The following is a 24,811-nucleotide window of genomic DNA, read 5'->3' as shown; positions in this document are numbered from 1 at the left end:
GAGAGAGAGAGAGAGAGAGAGAGAGAGAGAGAGAGAGAGAGAGAGAGAGAGAGAGAGTTTATTTTTTGCTGTTTTTAAATGATTTTTTAAAATATTTTCTGTTTGCAGAGAGGAGGGTAGGACGGGATGGGGCTTGTGCATAGGAGCTGGAGGACACTTGTAGAAGTCAGTTCTCTCCCTTTACCATGTCAGTTCAGGGAATCAAACTCAAGACATTGGGCTTGGTGGCAGGGACTTACCTTCTGAGCCATCTCAGCTTGTTGGCATAGGGAGCCTACAGGAATCTGAGTGGCCCCCAAACAGCTCCATTGCTGTAAAGCCCCAACTCACTGATGACCAAATCCTGGAAGCTGCCTTATGGAGTCATTCAGCTCACAGTGAAGCTCCGCACAGCGCAAAGAGCTGCACGTTGGCCACCCATCCTGGCAGTGCTGTGGTCAAGCCGTTTCCTTGTGGACCTGTTTTCTTACTGTGAGGAGGAAAAACGGGGGGGGGGGGTCCTTACAGTGAGTTGCACGGACACTGAATTCACTGTGACCCCCAGAGTGTTCTGCCATGCCCACCACTGCCCAGCAAGCAAACCATCACAGTCTTTTCCTCGTATATACTGAGAGCAGAGCATCCTCATCCTTTTCACATGTCTCTTGTCGCACAAGTCACATGTAGATTTAGTTTAATGACAACTTAAGAGTGTTTTGCCTTTGTGTGTATGTGTGTGTGTGCCGTATGCATGCCTGGTGTCCTCAGACATCAGAAGAAGGTGTCAGATTCCCTGAAATTGGACTTACATAATGACTGTAAGCCATAATTTGGGTGCTGGGAACTGAACTCAGTTCCTCTGCAAGAGCAGCAAATGCTCTTTGTCATTGAACTGCCTTTCTAGTCCTGAAAATACACGCTTTTTAAAATATTTATTAATTTTATGTGTATGAGTGCTATGCCTGCATGACAGAAGAGGGCATCAGATCCCATTACAGATGGTTGTGAGCCACCAAGTGGATGCTGGGAATTAAACTCAGGACCTCTGGGAGAGCAGCCATCGCTCTTAACTGTTGAACCATCTCTTCAGCCCCAAAAGTACAAGTTTTGATGCTGTAGTTTAGACTCATTTCTTGGGAGGCAACAAAACCAAATGAAACAAAATGAAGTGAAGTTTGTTTTTGTTTGTTTGTTTTTTTAACTCTCTCTCTCTAGGACTCTGGATTGATTTGGAAATGTCTTACAACGGGTCCTTTCTGATGACTCTCGAGACCAAAATGAACTTGACCAAACTAGGTAAAGAGCCTCTTGTTGAAGCCCTGAAGGTTGGAGAAATTGGCAAAGAAGGGTAAGGGGCCATATATGAATTTACTAACCAACCTCGGGGGACCGACTTCTCCCTGCAACCTGTGAGAAGCAGATCGGGGTGTGGGAGCCCCCGGTGTGGACAGCAGGCTCGGTGTCAGCACTTGTGATAAGAGTAGCTTTCCACCCGGCCTGATGGTGTCAGCACTGGCAGGGGTAACGCTGCCTCAATTACCCAGAAAGTACCCTGCTGCAGACAAGCAGGACAGATGCCTCTAAGCATAAACTGTTCTGTGAATCAATCCTTACACTGACACCTGCTTCAGCTTCCAGCCACAGACAGCAGTATGTGGAGCAGATTAAGGTCCCCTGGGGATCTACCACTTTAATCACCAGGTCAGAATTATTTATAACGATATGGTTGATTTTGCAGCTAAGAGGATACTCTGAGAGTTGTAAGAAGCATTTTCCCGAAATAATACAATATTGATTTGCTTAGTAAATTCTGCTCTTTGTAGATAGTACGTCTGTTACCCAGAGTTAATCTGATTTAGAAATATTCCAGGATCGTGAGGTAATTAATGGAGCCTGATTTTTTTTTTACCCCCTTTGATGCCAGATTTTCAAACACCTTAAAGGTTACTGTTCTGGCAACACATCTAAGTGATAATATTGTTTTAGCTGCGTTAAAAGGTGTGGCCTTTCCCATCTGAAGTTCCTAATCTCTCTTCAGGGACTAAACTACAATGGCCAGGGGCTGCCACAGTGAACTACTCTGCAGACTGTATGCAAGGCACTGGCTCTTGGATTTTTTGCTTGGTTACAGCTGATTGACCCTCTAGGTCTGTAGTACTGGTAGATCGAAGTTCAGTTGTGTCTTCAAGAACATTCTTCTGCTTAGATTATCTTGACTTATCCAGGTTATGCGTTGTAATGTACCTGTTTTAATGGTTAGAAGACTGCACTTGCTGTATTGCAATCTAACTTGATTCTGCTATTTTCCTTTTATTTTTCTGCTATTTGTTAAAATGTATTTGGATTCGGCAATCTGTGGATTTGTATTTTCTGGTGAGTGGCATTCATCAACTCCCTGTGTGGCATTCCATACCCTGTGAGTGCTGAACCTGCTGTGGTCCCATTTGAAACCACAAGAAAATGTCTTTTCATCATGTTCCCAGACATGAAGGCACAGTCCAAGGGCTCGAGAAGGCTGAGAGCAGAGGAGAGGGGCAAGGCTGTGATGAGAGAGTCTTTCTCGTCTAGCCTTAGTGAGACCCAGCTTCTTGTCCTGCTGTCTCACCCCACTCTGACCTCTAGCTGGGCAGTGCCAATCTGACCTTGAGACAGTAGAGTTGCAAAGACCCCATAGGCAGAAGCAGTCTGAAAACGAGGTCTCCTGGGCTAGGATTGTAGCTCAGCGGGAGAGCAGTTGCCTAGCACATGCCAGGCCATGGGTTTGATCCTCGGCACTACTTGTTTTTAATTGTATCTAGTAACTAAATGGGACTGGGACAGAGCAGTCTGGTCATAAACATTTGAGTAAGGAGCCCTTCTGTACAGCTGTGCTCCAGGAAGGGCACCGGGGCTCTGTTGGGTGGTGAGTCGTATGCAACAGGTGGCAGCAGGTCGCTTTTGGTCAGTCTTGTCATTCAGACACTCCACAGTGACTGCCGTCCATTTGGCTGGTCTTAGGATGCCGTGCTTCTTTAGACTGACGGAAAAGACTCCCTTTCTTTGGGAGCGTGACTTCCATGGTGGAATGTATTTCTAAAACCATCTTTTCATAGAATAATCCTGTATGGAATGTCTATCTTCTTCTTGTGAAGATATTAAATTATATATTAATATGTAATTAGCTTTTCAAATCAAAAACTATAACTATATTTACTTTTCTTTTTTTTTTTTTCTTTTTTCTTTTTTTGGTTTTTCGAGACAGGGTTTCTCTGTAGCTTTGGAGCCTGTCCTGGAACTCCCTTTGTAGACCAGGCTGGCTTCGAACTCACAGAGATCCGCCTACCTCTGCCTCCCGAGTGCTGGGATTAAAGGCTTGCGCCACCACCGCCCAGCATATTTACTTTTCAATGCAAAGAAAAATACAACCTCAAAGCCATGCTTCTAGAGGAAAAAGGCCTAAGAAATGGGCCCTTGGGGAAGCTGAGGACTCTAGACCCCCATCTTTATTTCAGAAAATGTTTCCACAGGCATTGTTTGGCTCAGAGTTTCTAGAAAGCATGGAAAGCTCCTTGAAGCCCAGGCATGATTCCAGAGCCTAGCTCGAGAAGCAGTTCTCAGTCTGCTTCCTTGGTTCCTCAGCTGTGAACATGTGCAGTCAGGTGTGGCTGAGGAGAGGAAAGACAGAAGTCAGCCCATGTCTTCTGGCCTCTGCAAGCACTGCCTATGCATAGTCCACAGACTACAGAGACTACCGGAAGTTGCCAGAAGTGATAGAGCTTCTTAGACAAGAAATAAAACATTTGAGCCAGTTGCGGTGGTAAATGCTAGCAATCCCAACACTTGAGAGACTGAGGCAGAAGACTTAGCCTGAGTTTGAAGCCAACCTGGGCTACATAATGCATTCCATAAAGTGAGACCCCATTTCAAAAGAAAGAAAAAATTTGGTCCGAGATAGAATCCATGATAAAATAGTTTACTTTCTCTCGTGCCTGACTCCAAGCAAAAGACATCATAACAGAATAGTCAGCTTGTTCAGTGACTCTCTGAGAGGGTGGAACACTTGCGGAATTCTGAGGTGTGTTTAAAGCCAGTAGTTTCCCACATCTTACATGTCTTTTATGAGATGTTTAGTGTCTTTCTCTGAAATGCTTGCTTACATCATAAGGTTTGAAAGCATAAAATACACATTTAGATGTAAAAGCTGCATATGAGCCAGTCGTAGGCTTAATTGGCCCTGGGTTCTACATGATACAGCTTCCATTTTGGATAATAGGGGTACCTACCACTTGGTCAAAATCAGAATCCACAGCCTCTGATACACTGGAGCCCATACAACATTATCTGAACTATTCACATGAAGCCACAGAGGATTTGTTCTGGAACCCAAGAGCTCAGTGTAGCACTCAGCCTTTGCCAAGGAATGGAGGTGCCAGGTGGTACACATTGGTGGGGACATAAGGGGCCATGGCTCAGCAGTTGTCATTACGATCCCAGATGCTGCAGGCAGCCCTTTGTGCTGTGTGGATGAGGACCTGCCCTGTGCCGTTGGGCCAGCTTCCATACCTGACAGCACAGGGCTCAAGAACTTAGAGCACAGCTGTTTGATGGAGAAATAGGAGTCATGTAATTTCTGGCAGTTTATGTTCCTGACTCTCCTTACCCAAAAACTCAGTTCAGGGTTGTTTGAGAATCGCATTTGCTATGTAGATTTGAAACCCAAGAGCATGCTCTTTGAGGAAACAGTTCTGTGAGCAATGAGGACATAGTGTCACTTCTGTTACGGGAAATGGAGAGCGGGTGCTTCAGCTGAGGAGTGGCTTCTCAGAGGGTCATCCCCTTCAATATGGAAGTTCAGTGTGTTTGCACAACTCTGGCTCCATTTCAGAGCCAGGATGAGCAGGATCCTTGTGTCCTGCCTGGGAGGACGCTGGTGAGATCCTCTTACAGCCAGCTCCTGTTTCAGGGTGAGAGGTTTAGCCTGGCCCTCACATGCATGCAGCTGTGTGCTCTACCCTTGACCCCCATTAATCAGGAGACAGTTACCCTGGTGGACTTTCAGCGGCTCAAGGAGGTGTCAAAGAGGACAGCAGCAACAGGGAAACTGGATCTACATGAACAGCGTTGCCTTTCTCTGCCTGACAATAGAAGGCTGTGTTTAGTGACCATTTGGTGGCTTAATAGTGTTTAGAGACTGTCTGTGAGTTCAAGGCCAGCCTGGTCTACAAAATCTAGTTCCAGGACAGGCTCCAAAGCTACAGAGAAACCCTGTCTCAAAAAATTAAAAAGAAAAAGGAAAAAAAAGAGACTGTCCTATGTTCATTTCATGCTTAGCTAAGGCCCCGAGCTCTAGAGATGAGGCCCACTAGTAGTCGCATGAGGAAGCAGCGACTTTTGGTAGGTCAGGAAGTCTCCACTGCGCTTCAGAAGGAAACCTTGATCCCACACCTCTGCTGCTGATTCCACAAGCCCCACCCCTCTGGAACCCTAAAGAGTGTAGTGAAGGGCAGCACTCTATAAGGGGGCTGCAAAGCCTGTCCTTTAAATTTGTGTTGTTCTAGAAAAGTCCCTGAGTTCTCAGTTGCTTTCTTGAGTCCCCTGAGACTTGGTACTTTGTGACTTTGGACTTTCTCTATGACCCCGCCCCCAGGATATGGAGCAGGTGTGGGATAATATATCTACTCTCACTAGGGAGGAGTCCAGCCAAAACTAATTTGAGGGGTAATTAATCCAGAGATAAGGGACTTGCCTGTACACCTCATTTGCGCCAAGGGAGTCATGTCACCAGCATTAAACTGCCATCGTAACCCCTGCTAACTGTCTATTTTTTCATTCACACACCTCCTCCTTGGCTCCCACATTTTATGTGACTTCATCACACTCTCCACCTGTCTATTTGGTGCATGCTCAAAAGTAACTGTGGGCTCAAGTCCTCTGCAGTCCTGTCGGGGGACTTGGTGCTGGAGTTTCCTGAGTAAGCCGCCAATCAAAGAACTCTTGGATTCTTTCTTAGTGACATTGGCAGCATATGGCAGGAGTTTTTCCTTGAGCTGTGTGTGTATGTGTGAGTGTGTGTATGTGTGAGTGTGTGTGTGCACTGTATGTGTGAGTGTGTGTGTGCACTGTATGTGTGAGTGTGTGTATGTGTGAGTGTGTGTATGTGTGAGTGTGTGTGTGCACTGTATGTGTGAGTGTGTGTGCACTGCTGGTGACTTTCTCCCTGTTCAGTTGTAGGCCCAGGGTATACTGTCTGGCTGACAGTGATGAAGAATCCTCCAGTGCCGGCTCCTCTGAGGAAGATGATGCTCCAGAGCCCAGTACTGGGGACAAACAGCTGCTCCCTGGGGCTGAAGGGTGAGTGGATGGGGCTTCCGGAGGTTCAGGAGGTTAAAGGAGCCACCAGGAGGCTGCCGGTCTTTTCTTTCCCCTCCAAGCTTCTTCCTGCACACGGAGTGAAAGGTTTCAGCATTAGCATTTTAAGAGGAGAGGCTTGGGCTTTGTCTTGCAGTGTGAGTAAAAATTAGACTTTGAAGGACAGGCTTGTTGCTAGAATTGCACCGAGTCTTCATCTTCAGAGGGCACAGGCTGCACACCACCTCCCCCTGGTGGCCGCAGAGAGAAGGGACCTGGGCACAGCACAGCCAGATCTACTTGCTGCTGCAGTTCTGCATAGCTGAGATGGTTGGGTTATTTCCTGGGTGAATTTTGACACTGGGTGGCGTAGCTGCTCTTCTGGGTCGTGAACTTCATCTGGGTGCTCTGTGCCTGTCCCTTGGGCAGTGTAATGATCAGAGCGTGTCAAGTGCCTTTCTGTAAGGACTTTTAAATTATTTAAAAGGAGATAAAGAAACAGTGGACACAGCACCAGGTGAGTCAGAAACTTGTAAGCAAATAGCAGCCTGCTCGCTTTGAAACTGTTCAGAAGGTGAGAAGAGCACACTGTGCTTGCACAGCACAGTTGGTTCCTCCTAGAACTATTGTTTAGGGCTAGAGGTGGAACTTGGTTGTTGAGTGCTTGTCTAGCATGTGCAAGGCCCTGGATTCAACACCCCTCCACTCCCAAAAGACACACGTATTTCCATACACACACTGTCCCTGATGTCTGAAACTGCACAGGATAGGAAGAAGCCAATCAGGCAGGACCTTAGGCAAATACTGCTTTTCTCAGCTTGCTGGCATAGCTATTCGATGCAGCTTTTTCCTTATGTTCTAGTTCCAAGCCCTTTGATAAGCACTTGGCCCTCAATTAACCTAAAGTTAATAAAGATAGTCTGTTAGTCGCTGCGGTATTGTCTGTCGGCGTGGCATGGCTCTCTGTGTGCTGTGTAGAGATTGGGAGGTTCCCAGTAGGACAAGGACGCCTGCTGAGTCTCAGAGTCTTCAGAAGCCTCCTTCTCTGAGGGATGACTCTGTCGAATGTCCACTGTGCAGTGCAGCCAGGATGTTCTGTCCGACCTTTATACCTTTTCTAAAGTAGTAGTTGTCAACCAAGGGTAACTTAACCCCCACGGGGGCTAATGTATGATTATGTTGTCAGAGAATGTTCTTGCCACGTGATCCTCAGAGGCCAAAGAGGCTACTAAACATCCTGTACACACAGGGCAGATTTCAGAGTGACCTGTCGAAAGTGTGCCTAGTGTTGTGGTGGAAAAGCCATTGGAGAGTGAATGCAGTCACGAGGCTGTGTTAGTCAATGATGCTCATATACAGACATTTGCCACCAAACCTGACAGCCTGAATTTGATCCCTTGGCACCCTACTCCACGGGCTGTTCTCTGATTTGTCCACATGTGCCTTGGCACGCATGTGCACATGCGTGCACACACACACAAACACACACACACACATGCTAACATACCTTTGTATTCTTTGTTTGAAGGTATGTTGGAGGTCATCGAACAAGTAAGATTATGAGGTTTGTTGATAAAATTACGAAGTCAAAATATTTCCAAAAAGCAACGGAGACAGAATTCATTAAAAAGAAGATTGAGGAGGTCTCTAATACACCCCTGCTGCTAACCGTGGAAGTGCAAGAATGTCGAGGGACCTTGGCGGTCAACATTCCACCACCCCCGACGGACCGGATATGGTACGTAGGACTCTAAAAGTCCCAGCCTACTAAACCTTGGGACAAGAGCACTTCCACACTGCTTTCATTAGACTCAAGTGTCAGTCGTTAGTCCTTGGGTAAGGATGATCTTCATATGTCAGGAAAGTCGAGGTGAATGTGAGGTGCATAAAAGGGGCCGTTTCTATCCTTGGTCCTCCTTTCTCTAAAGCGGACTCATCCTAACTGCTGCACTTTGTAGCCAGCCAGCCCCATCTCTGCCTGGCTTGGGCAGGACCCACACCACTGGCTCAGTCCTCTCGCAGCCTATTCTTGACAGATCATCTGGGCAGTTAGGAGATGGTCCCTGAGCGAGTGAGGCCTTAGTGTAGGGTTGGGAGGCTGGTGTGTGCACTAGGCGTCCGTGACAGGAGGCTGTCTGAGGAGGAGGCTGAGTGCTCCTGTCACCTGGGATGTTGAAGATACAGACATGACTGGCGCTCCCCAGGGTTTCAGCAGTTGGCTTTGGGGTAAGGATTACATACAGTGCTAAGCCACAGTTTAGAACTGATGGATTAATTATTCATAGCCCAGTGTCTCTCCCTTTAAAATTAGTGTGCTGAGTCCTGTAAAATAGTCGTAGTGCATGTGGTGAGGAATAAGAGCTCAGAGCTCTTACCACATTGTAAATAGCACTCATGATGAAAACACAGCCCTGCAGTCCATCATAGCATGGACCAGCGCACTACATATCTCCTTGGTGTGCAGCAGGCGTTGCAGAAATGTTTGGAAGGCGTTTTTCCCAGTCGGCTGATTATTCAATGGCAATGTAGTGTTTCCCAGCAAAACTCAAAAATAACTTTGTAGGTGGTTTTGTGTTGCTATTTGTTTAGTTTGGTGTACGAGACAGGGTTTCTCTGTGTAGCCCTGGCTATCCTGGTACTAACACGGTACACCAGGCTGGCCTCAAACTCACAGCGTGCGCCACCACCACCTAGCATTACTTTCTTTTCAAAGACTTGTTTGTTTTGTTTTATGTGTATATGCAAGTACCTGAATGTGTGTATATTGCTCAAGGAGGCCAGAAGAGGGTGTTGGATCCCCTGGAATTGAAGTTACAGTTGTGAGCCACCATGTGGGTTTTGGGAATTAAACCCAAGTCCTCTGGAAGAACAGTCGGTGCTTTCCAGTTCCTAGCCTGTTTCTTGTTGTTACTGTTGCTTGTTTTAAGTGAGTGACAGTAAGAGGAGGGACGACAAGATGACAAGTTGAACTGGGACCCAGAGGTGGAAGGAGAGAACTGACTGTCTCCACAGGTGTCACAGCACTCACATAGAGTTGTGCGAACACACACACACACACACACACACACACACACACACACACACACAGTGTTAGCTTTTCTAAATAAGAAAAAAAGATGCCGGGCAGTGGTGGCACACGCCTTTAACCCCAGCACTCGGGAGGCAGAGGCAGGCAGATCTCTGTGAGTTTGAGACCAGCCTGGTCTACAAGAGCTAGTTCCAGGACAGGAACCAAAGCTACAGAGAAACCCTGTCTCGAAAAGTCATAAAGAAAAGAAAAAAAAGAACCAGGCAGTGGTGGCACACGTCTTTAATCCCAGCCTCTGCCAGGCAAAGGCAGGTGGATCTCTGTGATGTTGAGGCTAGCCTGGTCTACAGAATGAGTTCCAGACTGACTCCATACATAACTACTGAAAAAAAAGACAGGATCTCCATCCTTGAAAAGTGAACAGGAATTTTAAATAACACATTCTTGGCAATGGGGCCTGGGCAGCATATGTCATACACAGTAGGGAAATCTCTCTGCATCATAAAAGGACATTATAAAAGATATCAACTGCTACAGAAATGAAGTAAGATGGACTATTTCAAGCTGTCTAAATCTTTTTTTTTTTTTTTTTTTTTTTTGGTCTTTCGAGACAAGGTTTCACCATATATCCCTACCTGTCCTGGAGCTCACTCTGTAGACCAGGCTGGCCTTGAACTCACAGAGATCCACCTGTCTCTGCCTCCTGAGTGCATTAGTGTTTTACCTATATGTATGTCTGAGGGTTTCAGAACCTCTGGAACTGAAGTCATAGACAATTATGAGCTGATTGTGGGTGCTGGGAAATGAACCCAGGTCCTCTGGAAGAGCTCTTAATTGCTAAACTATCTCTCCAGCCTTTTACACCATTTTCTTTCTTTCTGTCTTTTTTTAAAAGATTTATTTATTATGTATACAGCATTCCTTCCATGTATGCCTGCATGCCAGCAGGGAGCACTATGTGGTTGCTGGGAATTGAACTCAGATCCTCTATAAGAGCAGTCAGTGCTCTTAACCACTGAGCCATCTCTCCAGCCCCCCCCCCCACACCATTTTCTTAAAGTGACTCTTCACTGCCAGAGGTCTCAAACAGGCTCCTGGCCAGTCATCTGGAAGCCATTCTTCACAGGATCGATGGATGTACCTTCCACTTTAGGAAGAGAATCACCCTTTTCTGTACTTACTTGTATTTTTGCCTTAGTGTCTTCTACAGAACTAGGTCTCTTTGGTGTTTTAGGGCATTTTTTCCCATTTTTTGAAGGATTCATAGCCTTTTGATCTTGGTGTTGATTGACGGTTTTGTCTTTTTTCCATTCTGGTTTGATTTTTGTGCAGTTTTGACTGGAGTATCTCATAGAGGTTCTCCCCTGGAGCTTTTTCTTCAGTTACCTCTTTCTCCTCCTCATCTCTGTCATTGTCGTCATCTTCATCGAGTTTTACTTTCTTCTCTGGAGCCTTGTTCCCACTCCCGGGGGCAGATGACTTTGTTGACATCCTTAAGAACTTTAAATCCTCCTCCTCCTCTGATTCTATATCTTCCTCTACAGCTACTAGGTGCTGTCCACTGATATGCACAGGCCCTGAACCACAGTTCAACCTTAAGACCACAGCTGGTGTCATTTCAGAGCCCCCAAGGGGTAATTGGTTGTACAGACATTTTTCCAGTTGCCAGTGTGCCTTTGAGTGGGCTGCCTTAAATCATTGCTTCTGTGAGGTGCACCTAGCCCCTAAGTGGATGGTTGTAATGATGACTGATGCTCACTTTCATCATTGTCCTCTTTCACAACTGAAGGGATAGCTCTGGCACATGTCCACATCCATTGAGCTTCCTAAAGTGGAGGCACGTACTCCGGTGTGAGGGAAGCTGGACAGAGAAACTGCTTTTATTGCTTAGGACAGACACACAGAATAGCGTTGTGTCAGGAACTAGACTTCTGTCCCGTTTGTAGTCAGGGTCTGTGATCCTTCTGCCTCCGCCTCGTAAGTATTGGGATTGCAGTGTGTGCTGCCGCACTCTGCTCGTCTGGACACTTTACCAACATCTCTTAGTGTCGGTCTGCTCTGGTGAGACAGCGTGACAGCGTGAGGTAGCACACCTGTAATTATGGCACTCAAGAGGCAAGGACAAGAGGATTTTCAGAGTTTTAAGCCAGCCTGACCTTCATAACAAGACTCTAATAAAAAAAAAAAACAGTCTTCTCTCCCTCTCTCTCTCTCTCTCTCTCTCTCTCTCTCTCTCTCTCTCTCTCTCTCTCTCTTTTCTTTTCGAGATAGGGTTTCTCTGTAGCTTCGGAACCGGTCCAGGACTTAGTCTTGTAGACTAAGCTGGTCTCGACATCACAGAGATCCACCTGCCTCTGCCTGGCACCACCACCGCCCAGCTTGAAAAAGCAGTCTTTAAAACATTTTATGTCTGAGTATACTTAGGAGAGTGCCATACGGGATGGCAGTCAGGAGACTGTTCTTTCAAAGGTTTGGTGTATATATTGGTTTTTTTAATGAACACATCTATTAAAAATACAAAGAAAGAGCCAGGCTGTGGTGGCGCACACCTTTAATCCCAACACTTGGGGGCCAGAGGCAGGTGGTTCTTTGTGTGTTCCAGGACAGCTAGAACTGTTACACAGAGAAATCCTGTCTTAAAAAAAGAAAAGAAAAGAAAAGAGCTATCGCCATTTTAGGGAAATCAAAATCCAAAAGGCAAATAAAATTAAATTAAAAATTAAAATTAAAAAAATTAAAAAATAAAACAAAAAAAAAGTCCTGAAAGACAATGTCCAGTTCCTGGACTTCCATGGTATCTCAAGGCTTTCCTCCATTGTCAGCACTGGTCAGAATCCATCAGAGCCCTGACACTGTTTGGCAAACAACATTCAGAGCTCATACTTGCTGTGCTTAATTAGGTATGGGGCGGTTCAGAACTGGAGAGCGTTCAGTGATGAACCCTATGCCAGTGAGGAGTCTGTGGTGCCAGAGCTTGCCACTTCCATTCTCTGCTTCTCAAATGTGGTTACTGTCTTCTTCAAAAAGGTATGGTTTCCGGAAGCCACCATATGTGGAGCTGAAAGCTCGGCCAAAACTTGGAGAGAGAGAAGTGACTTTAGTTCATGTGACGGAGTGGATAGAGAAGAAACTGGAGCAAGAGTTCCAGGTAAACTGCCCTTTTCTCACGTTTCCCACCAAGTATAAGAACACTGGGTGAGGGGGCTGGAGAGATGGCTTAACGGTTAAGAGCATTGCCTGCTCTTCCAAAGGTCCTGAATTCAATTCCCAGCAACCACATGGTGGCTCACAACCATCTGTAATAAGGTCTGGTGCCCTCAGGCATACACACAGATAGAATACTGTATACATAATAAATAAATGAATTTAAAAAAAAAAAAAAACACTGGGTGACCAGGCAGTGGTGGTGCATGCCTTTAATCCCAGCACTTGAGAGGTAGAGGCAGTTCGAGGCCAGCCTGGTCTAAAGAGCTAGTTCCAGAACAGGTAGGCTACACAGAGAAACCCTGCCTTGAAGGAAAAAAAAAAAAATGGGTGGAATGGAGGATCTGGACTTCATCTGGGTCCAGGTCTTCTTCGAGAATTGGATGGAAACCATGACCATCATCCTTATGTTGAAAACACCTATGTTCAAACTTGGGCTTGTAGTTTCAGCTATGGTTTCAAAGGCCCTGAAGTTTTTCCACAAAATAGACTCAGAAGAAACCCAGCAGATGTAGTCACAGGCAAGATGGTAGGGTCCTGTACCAGTGAGCCTGCGCAGACTCTCCAGACTTTGGCTTTGCCCCATGTGAAGTCAGGAGCAGGCTGGTTAGCAGACATCCATCTTGGGGGCCAGGAAAGATGCTCCCTGCCTCTCTGTTGTATTTGCCTTACTTTGTTCAGGTAGCTTTCAAGAAAACTTGTATGCCAGAGACAATTGTCTTGGGAGTCCAAAATCAATGTCTCCCCTAAGTAACTCCTAAGCCAGAGCTCACCCTCCAAACCTGCTTCCTTCATTCCAAAGGAAGGAACAGCATAGCTGAGGCCCTGAGAATGAGCTATTTCTATCTGATTTTGATTAGATTTTTGTTTTGTTTCACTTTGTTGTGGTGCTGGGGATTAAACCTAGGGCCTTGCACATGCTAAGCGAGCAGTCTACCACTGAACCACCCCACCTCATCCCACCCTACCCCAGCCACTTGATCAAATATTTGAAGCATGACTGTCATAAAGTTTTACAGAAGCCAGGCATGTTGGGACATGCTTTTATTTTAGTCCAACACTCGGAGGCAAAGGCAGGTGGATGTCTGTGAGCTCGGGGCTAGATTGGTCTACAGAGTAAGTTCCAGGACAGCCTCAAGAGACCATCTCAAATATTTAAGAAAAACAAAGTACCCCAAAAGTTTATGGGTTAGCAAATGGTTTATTTACTGAGTCATGATTTCCCCCTTTGAAGAATACTTTTATAATTTTCCATTGGTATATTTTAAGTTTGGGGTGTGTGTGTGTGTGTGTGACTGCATGTGTGCAGGTGGATGTTTGTGCCTGTGGAGGCCAGAGGTAAGCTTTAGCTGTCATTCCTCAAGCACTGCCCACCTTGTATTTTGAAACAGGGTCTTGCACTGGCCTGGAACTGGACAGGTGGACTAGCTGGCTAAGGGGACCCAGGGATCTCTCTCTGTTTCCTAGCGCTGGGGTTGCCCAGCTTCTGCTTAGGTTCTGGTGACCAGACTCAGGTCCTCATGCTGCAGGGAAAGTACTTCACTGAGTGAGCGAGGTGTCTCCCCAAGTCCCACTCAAAGTTTTCTGTGTGGAGGTCAGAGCACAGCCTACAGTCAACTCTCTTTCCACCACATGGTGTCAGTGGTTAAATTCAGGTCATCAGACTTGGACAGCAAGCCCCTGTACCTCCTTAACCATCCTACTCACCCTTAAATTCTTTTTTTTTTTAAATTTATTTATTATGTATACAATATTCTGTCTGTGTGTATGTCTGCAGGCCAGAAGAGGGCATCAGACCTCATTACAGATGGTTGTGAGCCACCATGTGGTTGCCGGGAATTGAACTCAGGACCTTGGGAAGAGCAAGCAATGCTCTTAACCACTGAGCCATCTCTCCAGGCCCCTTGCCCTTAAATTCTTGTCTTTTTAAAAACTATTACTGCTGGCCGGGCGGTGGTGGCGCACACCTTTAATCCCAGCACGCAGAGGGCAGAGGCAGGCAGATCTCTGTGAGTTAAAGGCCAGCCTGTTCCTCCGAGCAAGTTCCAGGACAGTCAGAACTGTTACACAAAGAAAGCTTGTCTCAAAAAACAAACAAACAGAAAACCAAATTATTGCTGTTTAAAAGCTACAAATAAGCCAGGCGGTGGTGGCTTTAATCCCAGCACTCAGCAGGCAGAGGCAGATGGATCTCTGTGAGTTCAAGGCCAGCCTGATCTACAAGAGCTAGTTCCAGGAAGGCTCTAAAGCTACAGAGAAACCCTGTCTCGAAAAACAAAACAAAACAAAAAGCTACTAATAACCAGTTTCTGATTAAAAAGCCTTCTATTTTTACCAGATAGAAAAATGCTTTGAAACTAGTTAGGGGTTAAACCTCATGCCTTCAGGTTTTTCATTTTTCTTACATCCCTGGACCCTGCTGTGGTACCATGTGCTTTCTTGTTTCTCTAAGAGTATTGCTGAAGATCAAATACATCATCAGAATCCACACACACAGTTATAAACAATGTGCAAAGAACAATCATATTAGGATTTCTTTTCATATGTAGCTCTACATGGTTTTGATGTGGAAAACTCAGCTTGTATTTGTGCAGAGGTTTAAAAGAATGAATTCACTTGGAATATGTCCTCGACATAATGATTTTGAAATACTGCATTAACATTGTTGAATGTTTCTTGCGTAGTTAATGTATACATATGAAACTGAGGGCTTGTGCATCAAAGTGGACACACCAAGTTCTTCCTGTATTTGTGCTCTAGTGTGGCTCTTTGACTCTTCTGAGTTCAAGTATGGAGGAGCCGACCATTTAGTAAACTTGCTGCTTAAGCCTGAGGGTCTGAGTTAAAATCTCCAGCATCCATATAAACCCCAGGGCTGTAGACTCTCCAGTCAGCCAGTCTGGTCACATTGATGAGCTTTAAGTTCAGTGAAAGACTTTGTCTCAAAAAATAAGGCTGGATGAAATTGAAGATACATACATACATAGTAGGTATCATGGTAGAACTTGTTTGGAATGTATAGGAAAGCATTTCCTATGTGAAAGGAAGGCGATCTCCTGACATGTGACTGTTCTTTAACATCTCCCTACAGAAAGTTTTTGTCATGCCAAACATGGATGATGTTTATATCCCTATAATGCACTCGGCCATGGACCCTCGCTCCACTTCCTGCATCATGAAAGACCCCCCTGTGGAGGCCTCCGACCAGCTGTGATGAATGAAAATGGGACATTCCCAGTATTATGAGACCTAGCTCGAGGGGTGAGATTTGTGGCTGCCACCTGTGCTGTGGGGCTGGCCTTTGCTGGTCCACAGCCACTGTCTCTTAAGGACTGCTTCTGCCCTCTGCCCGCGGTGCCCATTCCACTGTGAGGTGCCGCTCCCTGCATCCATTGACCAGTGTCTGGTTTGTCTGTTGTAAAGCTGTAACTGGCAAAGGAGACTGGAAGAACCGTCGTGGTGGAGCCAGAAGTTATAGTTGACTAACACCGTGGCTTGCTTTTTTTTTTTAAAAAAAAAAAAAAAAAACCTAGCAGGTTTTGTGGCAGCAAATGAGCGCATTTGGAGCAAAGCTGACAACTGGAAGGCTCCCCTTGCCTCTTGTCTCCTCCAGAGCTTTTCCTCAGGCAGCTGGTGCACAATGGAACATTTTTCCACTCTACACTTTGTACGCATGATTGCAGCCCTCCACACTTGGAGAATGTCATTGTGGTAACCTGTGTAGAGTGTGGTTTTGTGAGCCATTTCATCGGTGGTAAAGTTTGGCATAGCAACTTTTTTTCAATATTAAATTGTACATTTTGGAAGCAAGTAGCCATAGGACACACACACCCACAAACAAACACTTTCAGCTGGGGTGGGGACAGTGGGTTCCATGTGAACATCAGGCAAAGCCATGACATCAAACCATCCCAAATGAGGTACAATCACCTTGCTTCTAACCAATCCTGATTATTTTCTAGAGACATGAGCATATGTGACAATGTCAAACACTGCACAGTGACTGATTGTTCCTCCCTGGTACTGATAGGATGGGCCAGAAAGCCAGAGCCAAGCTGTCCTTTTCTGGTTTTTCTGTGTGCTCCTAGAAGCCTCATGTAGGACGGGAGGGCCTTATTCATCTAACTGGTTTGGGAGGTTTGCGGGCAGTCCCCTTCTCTGAAGGCCAGAGGAGGACTGTTCTTTCCTTTCTAGTCAGCGTCAAGCACTACATCTCCATGTGCACTGTGACTTTTTTTTAATGTTGCCAACTTAAGTTTGTGCATTTGTGTCAGAATGTTTAGTTTACAAATTTGGGGGCTCTAATTTGCTTTGAGAAAACCTAATACAATTTTGTTTGTTTAAAGCTGCATCCAATGTCAAAATTACCTTGGGTAACTTTTGATAATTTAATGTCTGTGGACAAAGCTAAATAGTGTTTTTTTTAAAACAGCACCTTGCCTGAAGATGACTTTAAAAAGAAATTAATATATTAAAAAATATATTTGAACCTTTGATTATTTTAATCATCCCATTAAAACATGACAAATTTGACCATTCCAGTCTGTACTGCCCTAATTATTCATTGTGTAGGCCAATTCACCTGTAGAGTCCAAATGTCTTGTTCAGTTTTTCCTGTGCAGTAGTTACTGAAGGTGAGACTAGATGGAAGCACTACAAGACTGTACCCTGTCGCACTTACTATATGGGGACTTACAATCTCAGTTCCACAAAATAAATATCTGTCAAACACCAGATAAATATTGGTTATTTATGGAGAAGCCCATAAAGGGAATGCGGAGCATGTGGACCCTCAGGCTAGTCTTATTCACACTTCCTACCCCCAGCTGTTGAAGTGGGAGTGCAACTCAATTATAAGCTTATACTTGTGGATTAAGGGGGTATAGACTAATCTTGTTTTCTAGGAAAACTGACCTTGGGACCGGCTTTCTGCGACTGGTCTCATCTAGCAAGGTACTATCCGCCTTACTCACCCAGTTCCCATTAGCACCTTGCTGGCTGACCCCTAACTGGGGCTTACTGTTATTCCGTTCTTGGCCGCTTTTTAGTTGTGAAGGTTCTTCGGCTGACATGCTTTTCATCTAGTCATCGATGCCAACACAACCCCCTGACTAATTGCTCACTAATAAGCCACAATGACAATTTACCTAAAGGTTCAGGACTTTGCTTGTCAAAATACCAAACTAATCAGCTTTGATAGAATGTTATATCCTTATTAATGTCGGGACCATAAGTTCTTGGTACCACCCCAAGTTCAGTGACTTCAGTTATTCAAACGCCAGAGTTCTCTGACTAGTGCATATCGGCCCAGTAGTACCCGCAGTCTCTGGTATATTGTTAGTCAAACACTGATCTCTAGTGGCCTCAAATAATTACTTTGCCCCCCCCATCCTCCGCCAGATTTCAGTCACCTCAAGACCTATATACAACAAATGACTGTATACCTCCAGGTCTAACCTAATTTTCCCTTTCTTGCCATTCCACTTTACCCTAGGCCGGACTATCTCAATTATCACTGAGCCCATACTTTGGCCAAAGACTAGGCCACCGCTGTGTATACCGCCCGCGAACTTCAAAAAGGCCTGTGGTAGGCTGGATTCGATCTGTAGCTAGCATTTAAAAGGACCGCCCGCGATGGGCAGGCGGCCCCAGTTATGCGCTAGCAATGATATGGCGCCGCAGCTTAACCCCCGGCGCCACGTAAAGCGCCGGGGGCTCAAAGGCAGCGCGTGGGGGGAGGGGAGCAGTGACACACGGACACCAGCGGTCGTAGTCAAAGCACTTTATTCAGAGGCTTGGGGAGGAAAAAGGCTGGAGAGTTCCACGCCGTCTGCTGTCCTCCACTGGGCAGAGCTGAAAGAGAAGCGAAGGATTAGAAGGTGGAAGTTGGCTGGGCCCGCCCACGTCCCGCTGCCGCCGCAGTCGGCTCAGACTAGGATTCGCATCACCCGGATCAGCAGTCTAACGCGTGATTTATATGGAGTGTAATCATCGCCGGCCGCCCACCCACGAACGGTGCTGCCTCGAAGCCCACGAAAAGAACACCTTACCTCGTAGGTCTGCCGTCGCTAAAAGGCAGAAATGGTCGCGAGACCTTAACTTAAAGACGGCTTCCGGAAGCTGTTAGGCGGGCTTTTTCGATACAGACCAATAGGAAGCCAGGGAAGCCCGTTCTCGTGTCACGTTCGCAAGAGCGATCGACTCATTGGTCACGCTTTCTGAGTCCGCCAGAGTGTAGAAAGGTCACACTCCAACCATAGAGTTGGGAAGAAACTGGCAGTTTGCTAGTTTGCCAGCCAGTTTATCGCTTCCGGATTTTTATTCTGCGGCTCAGGTCGGGGTCTGGAATTAGCGCATACTTTAGCAGTAAGCAGATCGAGACAAGTAAAAACGTAATGTGTTTAAGGTATTCTGTCTCAGCAGCCAGGCTGACGGTGGGAGAATGAGCCTGAATGCCTCTGGGTTCAAAGGACCCGGATGGTAGAAGGAGCTTAGACTGTTTCTGTGAACGAATCCTAATTTTGTGATGAATTGGGTCCTCAGTTCCTGACTGTCCTCCCACAGCCCGGCGTGATGACTCACCCGTAATCCCAGCACTTGAGAGGTTTAAACGCCCAGTTGAAAATGTTGTGTACTGTGTGTTTGGTCGGAAACGTGTGTATTGTCGTTGACACTAAAGTTGGTGAGGATACAGAGCGACAGAGCTCGGCTGCCTTTGCTTATATTTGACAGAACAGAATGGGATAGCCATTTTGGAAAAGGAATTGGATAATTTCTTATAAATATCCACTTGCCATGTGATCCATTAATCCCTGGGAATGTACTCAAGACAAAACTTGCGCGTACATAAGAACTTATACATAATTGTAAATAACAACATTATTCCCTTACTGGGAACACGCAAAGGTTCTTTAATGGGTAAATATAAGCTAATTATGTTGTCTAAACAATCAAAAGATACTTAACAAAGCACAGTAGTCCTTTGACAGACGTGATGCTTGGAAGTTTCTAAAGATCTTTGCTGGCTGAGTCATCTTTCCTGACCCTTTCTTCTTCAGAAAGGATCTTGCGGACAACCCAAACTGGTCCTGAACTCATAATCTTGCCTCAGCCTCTCAATAGCTGGGAATCAGGAGTGTGCGCCACCCCATCTAGGAGATTTATCATTTTGGGCTGTATTGATATTCTCTGCTTCTTATTGTCTTTGTCTTTTGAACTCTCGGGAGTTAGTTATAATTACAGCTATGTACCAACTCCCTGGCTCTACTAGTTTCTTTTTCTTTTCTTTTGGTTTTTCAAGATAGGGTTTCTCTATGTAGTCCTGGCTGTCCCAGAACTTACTCTGTAGACCAGGCTGGCCTCAAACTTAAAGGATCCACCACCTGCCTCTGCCTCCCAAGTGCTGGGATTAAAGGCGTGTGCCATCATGCCTGCCTAGTTTCTTTTCTTCCTTCCTTTTTTAGATTTATTTTTTATTTATTTATTAAGCATACAGTGTTCTGCCTGCAGGCCAGAAGAGGGCACCAGACCTAATTACAGATGGTTGTGAGCTACCATGTGGTTGCCGGGAATTGAACTCAGGACCTTTGGAAGAGCAGGCGATGCTCTTCCCCCAGGTTCCATTATAAATGGTTGTCAGTCACCAGGTGGTTACTGGGACTCAAACTTGGGATCTGCGGTGGGCAGATAGCCTCAGTTCCTTACTGCATGGGTCTCTCTAGCACTGCTCATAGCATGAAGCTGGCCTGCTGCTTCCCTTAGAGTAAGAGGGCAGAGGGACGGACAGAGGGAAGGAAGAATAGAACTGTAAAATGTCCAGTCTTGGAAGGGGCATGCCATCACTTTCCACAGTTCACTGATCATTTGGACCAACCCTGGTACAGGGTAGAAGGGGCCCACATGAGGGCAATGTTCCACAACTAGCTTATAGACCAAGGCATTAGTGGTGTTACCCACATCTCCAACAGGGGTGAATCTCCAGCAGTGGGGCAGTTTGGCCTCTCTCTCTCTCTCTCTCTCTCTCTCTCTCTCTCTCTCTCTCTCTCTCTCTCTACCTCTCCCTCTCCCCCTCTCTCTCCCTGCTGCCCCTGGATGAGGCTATAAAGCTCTCTGCTCCAGGGCCATTCCTGTCTGCTTCCTGCCGTGATGGGCATGGACTAATAACCTCTACACCTGCCAGCAAGCCCTAATTAAATGTTTTATTTTATTAGAATTGCCTTGGTCCTGGTGTCTCTTCACAGCAGCAGAACAGAAACTAAAACATACAGTTCCGTGGGTCATGCTGAAGTCACCAGGCTTGTGTGGCATGCAGCTTCACTTACTGAAGCATTTTGAGATTGTTGTAAAAGCATCTGGTTTTGAGCACTTCTTGTAGCATCCCTAGGGAATGAATTCAAGTAGAGACCAGAGTGGCCACTGAACATCCACAATGCACCAGACTGCCTCTGCGGCCCAAGATTATCTGACCAATTAAAGAGAAAATATTATTTTAAAATAAGCCTGGCCCCAAAATGTCAATAGTGTAGAGACTGAACAATCCTGTTTTCTAACTCTGGTTTCTCTTCTGTCAGCAAACTAGAGAATATTGAAATCTAATATGTGTTTTGTTTTGTTGTTACCCATCAGTAGTGTTGGGTCTGGCTTTGTTTTCAAGTTCAACTTTAAGGTATTTACACATTTAGGATTGTTAGATTTTATTCCTAAGTAGGTTCTTTCATCATTGTGAAATATCCCTGTTACTTCAAAGCTAACTTGTCTGTTATCAGCATAACCTTCCTAGCCCCTGCCCCCACCACACACACAGATAAGCCCTTGTTTTACAGCCCAGGCCAGTCTCGAATTCTCTGTGTTTTCCATGGTGACCTCCTACATCAGCCTCTCTAGCGCGTGGGTTGCAGTTGTGTGCTGCCATTACCTGAACTGCTATCCTTAGGGTAATTTTTGTAAGGTCCTGTCTTTCTCTGATTTTTAGCTTTTAGCCCTTCATATTTACATTTGAATTTAATATCCATAAACATCTTATAATTGAGTCTTGAAGTTTTGAGAGTTTTTTGTTTGTTTTAGTTTGACATGTCTACCTTTAAAAAAAGATATATTTTATTTTTTGTGTGTGGTTGTTTTGTCTACATATATGTCTGTGGACCACCTGTGTGTTGTGCCCAGAAGTTGTGCACAGAAGCCAGAAGAAGGTGTTGGATCCCCTGACTGGAGTTATAGACTGTTGTTAGTTTCTATGTGGTCGCTGGGAATTGAACCCAGGTCCTCTATTAGCCATTGAACCCAGTAGCTTCTCTCAACCATTGAGCCATTTCTCCAGCCCCCAGGTCTGCTTTTTAGCTGGTATATGTAGACCATTTACATATTTTAATAACTTGACTGAAAAATAACTTGCATACCACAAACAGCCTCTCCATTTAGAGTAATCCAGTGGCTTTGCTATATTAGCCAAGTTGGGCGTCATTACCACTATTAACTTTTGAATATCTTCATTAGCCCAGAAAGAAACCCTATGCCCTGGTCCTTATGTCCCAATTTCCTCACCCTCTTCACCAGCCCTAAGCAACCACTTACTGTCTCAATCCACCTGAGCCTTTTATGTGAACGCGATGGTAATAACATGGACCTTTACGACTGGCTTCTTTTACTTAACATTTTCAAGATTATGATCTTGTTCTACATGTCAGGATTCCATCCACTTTGATTGCCAAATAGTATTCCGCTAAGTGGATATACCACTTTTTGGTTTGTTTTTATTTCTGTGTGTGAGGGGGTGGTACAGGAAGGGAGAGAGACCGCATATGTAAAAGCTCATGCCGCGGCACACAGATGAGAGAGCAACTCAGCTGCCATTCCTCGTCTTCCATCCTGTTTGAGACACGGTCTCTCGTCTGCTGCTTTGTGTGACAGGCGAGCTGGCTGGCGGCTTGTGAGGACTGTCTTGCCTCAGCCTCCCATCTCAACACAGGCGCAGCGATCACAGACGTGTTACATATGGCCAGCTTTACACACCTCTGGGAATCTGAACTTGGGTCCTCAGATGTGAGCATCAGGTGCTTACCCACTGAGCGCTCTCCCCAGCCTGTGCCAGCCAGCTTTTGCTTACCATAGGTGGTGAACATTTGGACCGCTTCCATTCTGGGGAAATGAATGACACAAAGTCCTGGGTTCCACCCCCAACACCGAAGAAACCTGCTGAGGTAGTGCAAGCCAGGAGGCGGGAACAGGAGGAACAGAAGTTCAAGAGCATCCTTTGCTCCAAATGGAATCTGGGCCAGCCCCAGCTAGAAACTGTCTAAAATAATAACAATCAGCTAAGATTTTAATTTTTTGATAAAATTTATTATTTTTTCTATGTGATGTATGGGGGGTGCCATGTGTGTGAGTGCCCGCAGTCTCAAAGGAAGGAAGACAGCAGGGAGCCTGGAGGAAAGCCAGGAAATGACCATATCTGAGAAGGAAGTGTTCACAAACTCGAACAGTCTGGAATGAAACAGTGGCCCACAGGAAAACGGTATGAAAACAGACCTCAGCAGAGACTTTACTAGAGGAAGGATGTTTATGAGCCGTCCAAGAGAAGTTTCCAAAGAGTTCTATGGAATTAGGCCAGCTATCCGGGGGCTGGGAGGACTGGGCAGTGAGGAAATGGAGGTGTTTTGAGAGCGAGAGCGCGGTCATTTTCGTACTGGCGCTGCATTGGACCTGAGGTGGCTATATGTTCTAATACCCCGCCATGGCATCATAGCCTTGGCACAGACGGGTGTGAGATGCAAGTGAGCAAACAGCCAGTTAGGATTAGTCTAAGCTACCCCTCCAGGAAGCCGGGCTCAGCCGGCATCCTCAGCCAGCTGGCTGCTATCTTTTTACATTCTTTTGCATAACCCCAAGAGGAGATGGGCAGACTTCGACTACAGTTTCAGACAAAGCTCATCGTCACATGTTAATGCAAACCTGTATCTGCTCTAAGTGTAGGTTGCTTTCAGTCTCAGTGGGTTCCACATCTGTGGACTCAGCCAACCACAGGTCAGAATTATTTGGGGTTTTTAAAAATGCAGCTGTGGGGCTGGAGAGATGGCTCAGTGATTAAGAGCATTGCCTGCTCTTCCAAAGGTCCTGAGTTCAATTCCCAGCAACCACATGGTGGCTCAAAACCATCTTTAATGAGGTCTGGTGCCCTCTTCTGGCCTGCAGACATACACACAGAATATTGTATACATAATAAATAAATATTAAAAAAAAGAAGAAAAAGAAAGTGAAATGTGGTGTGTACACAATGGAATTTTTTTAAAAAAAAAAAAAGCAGCTGTGTTGAACATACACAAGCTATTTTTTCATGGTTTCCCAAGCAACACCCCATGCTGTCCATTAGGTATCACAGGTTACATAGGAATAACTTAGAGTACATTGGGGGAAGGCTGGAGAGATAGCTCAGAGGTTAAGAAGCACTGGCTGTTCTTTCAGAGGTCATGAGTTCAATTCCCTCATAACCATCTATAATGCCTTCTTCTAGCCTGAATTGTAGGCATGCCTGGAGGTAGAAAACTGTATGCATAATACATTTTAAAAAGTATATAGGAGGCTATCAGGAGGCTATGCACAGACACATGCAAACGTGGTCCCCTTTTATGAATATAGAAGGGATTTGAATGGGATTTTAGTGTTTGTAGATATAGGGTCTCCTGAAGTCAAACCTCCCAAATATAGAGGGAATATGGTTGATATTCCAGGAATTGCCAGCTTGGGCCACTGGCTTGTAGCTACAGTTACAGCACATATAACAGGACATTGTCATAATACTATGGGCATGGGACAAGAACAGCAAGCAGTGAGATGGGTCGTCAGGCAAAGGTGCTTGCTGCCAAGATTGATGACCTGGGTTCAGTCCCCAGAACTCCACAAGGTAGAAGGGGGGAACTGACTTCTGCCAGTTATCCTCTGCCATCCAAAAGAGGCATGCAAACATCCCTATAACTAAAAACAATTAAAAAAATATGAGGCAGTGGTGGTACATGCCTTTAATCCCAGTACTTGGGAGGTAGAGGCAGGAGGATCTCTGTGAGTTTGAGGCCAGCCTGCTCTACAGAGTTAGTTCCAGTTCCAGGATAGCTAGGGCTGTTACACCACAGAAACCTTGTCTCAAAAACAAAACCAAACCAAAAGAACCCAGCTGAAATAGAAGAAATAGAACTAGGTATAGCTTCCATCATAACTAAGCTCTGAAATTAAGTAAATAACTGGGTTCTTGTTTGATTTTAGGATTTGTTTGTTTAATTTTTG

The 24,811-nt window shown here is 45.6% G+C and overlaps 1 protein-coding gene, 2 non-coding genes and 1 pseudogene across 7 annotated transcripts in view; 1 reads left to right on the top strand and 3 right to left on the bottom strand.

The window, feature by feature from the left end:
* Positions 1-17,071, top strand: part of Tex2 (testis expressed 2) — a 113,933-nt gene extending 96,862 nt beyond the window's left edge. For 2 of the 5 annotated variants that reach the window (XM_050164244.1, XM_050164246.1), the window contains 4 exons: positions 6,184-6,309; positions 7,835-8,044; positions 12,362-12,482; positions 15,630-17,071. In XM_050164244.1, coding sequence (XP_050020201.1) covers positions 6,184-6,309; positions 7,835-8,044; positions 12,362-12,482; positions 15,630-15,752 — 580 coding nt within the window. In that variant the 3' untranslated portion in view covers positions 15,753-17,071. Of the gene's footprint in view, positions 1-1,194; positions 1,328-6,183; positions 6,310-7,834; positions 8,045-12,361; positions 12,483-15,629 lie in introns of all 5 variants that reach the window. The other 3 variants (XM_050164248.1, XM_050164245.1, XM_050164247.1) reach the window with 3 other exon arrangements.
* LOC126514983 (nucleophosmin-like) lies at positions 8,467-11,373 on the bottom strand (annotated as a pseudogene).
* A 1,068-nt stretch (positions 17,072-18,139) lies between the features above and the next one.
* On the bottom strand, positions 18,140-18,267 carry LOC126515021 (small nucleolar RNA SNORA76). Its single transcript, XR_007595729.1, has one exon. It is a non-coding gene; the product is annotated as a small nucleolar RNA SNORA76 (small nucleolar RNA).
* A 196-nt stretch (positions 18,268-18,463) lies between these two features.
* On the bottom strand, positions 18,464-18,533 carry LOC126515020 (small nucleolar RNA SNORD104). The gene has a single exon (XR_007595728.1). It is a non-coding gene; the product is annotated as a small nucleolar RNA SNORD104 (small nucleolar RNA).
* Between the last annotated feature and the right edge of the window lie 6,278 nt (positions 18,534-24,811).

This window comes from Alexandromys fortis, unplaced genomic scaffold, assembly GCF_014885135.2.
Source record: "Alexandromys fortis isolate MF-2015 unplaced genomic scaffold, M_Fortis_MF-2015_v1.1 scaffold_156, whole genome shotgun sequence".
NCBI classification, from domain to species: domain Eukaryota; kingdom Metazoa; phylum Chordata; class Mammalia; order Rodentia; family Cricetidae; genus Alexandromys; species Alexandromys fortis.
This window is presented reverse-complemented; position numbering and strand designations above follow the sequence as displayed.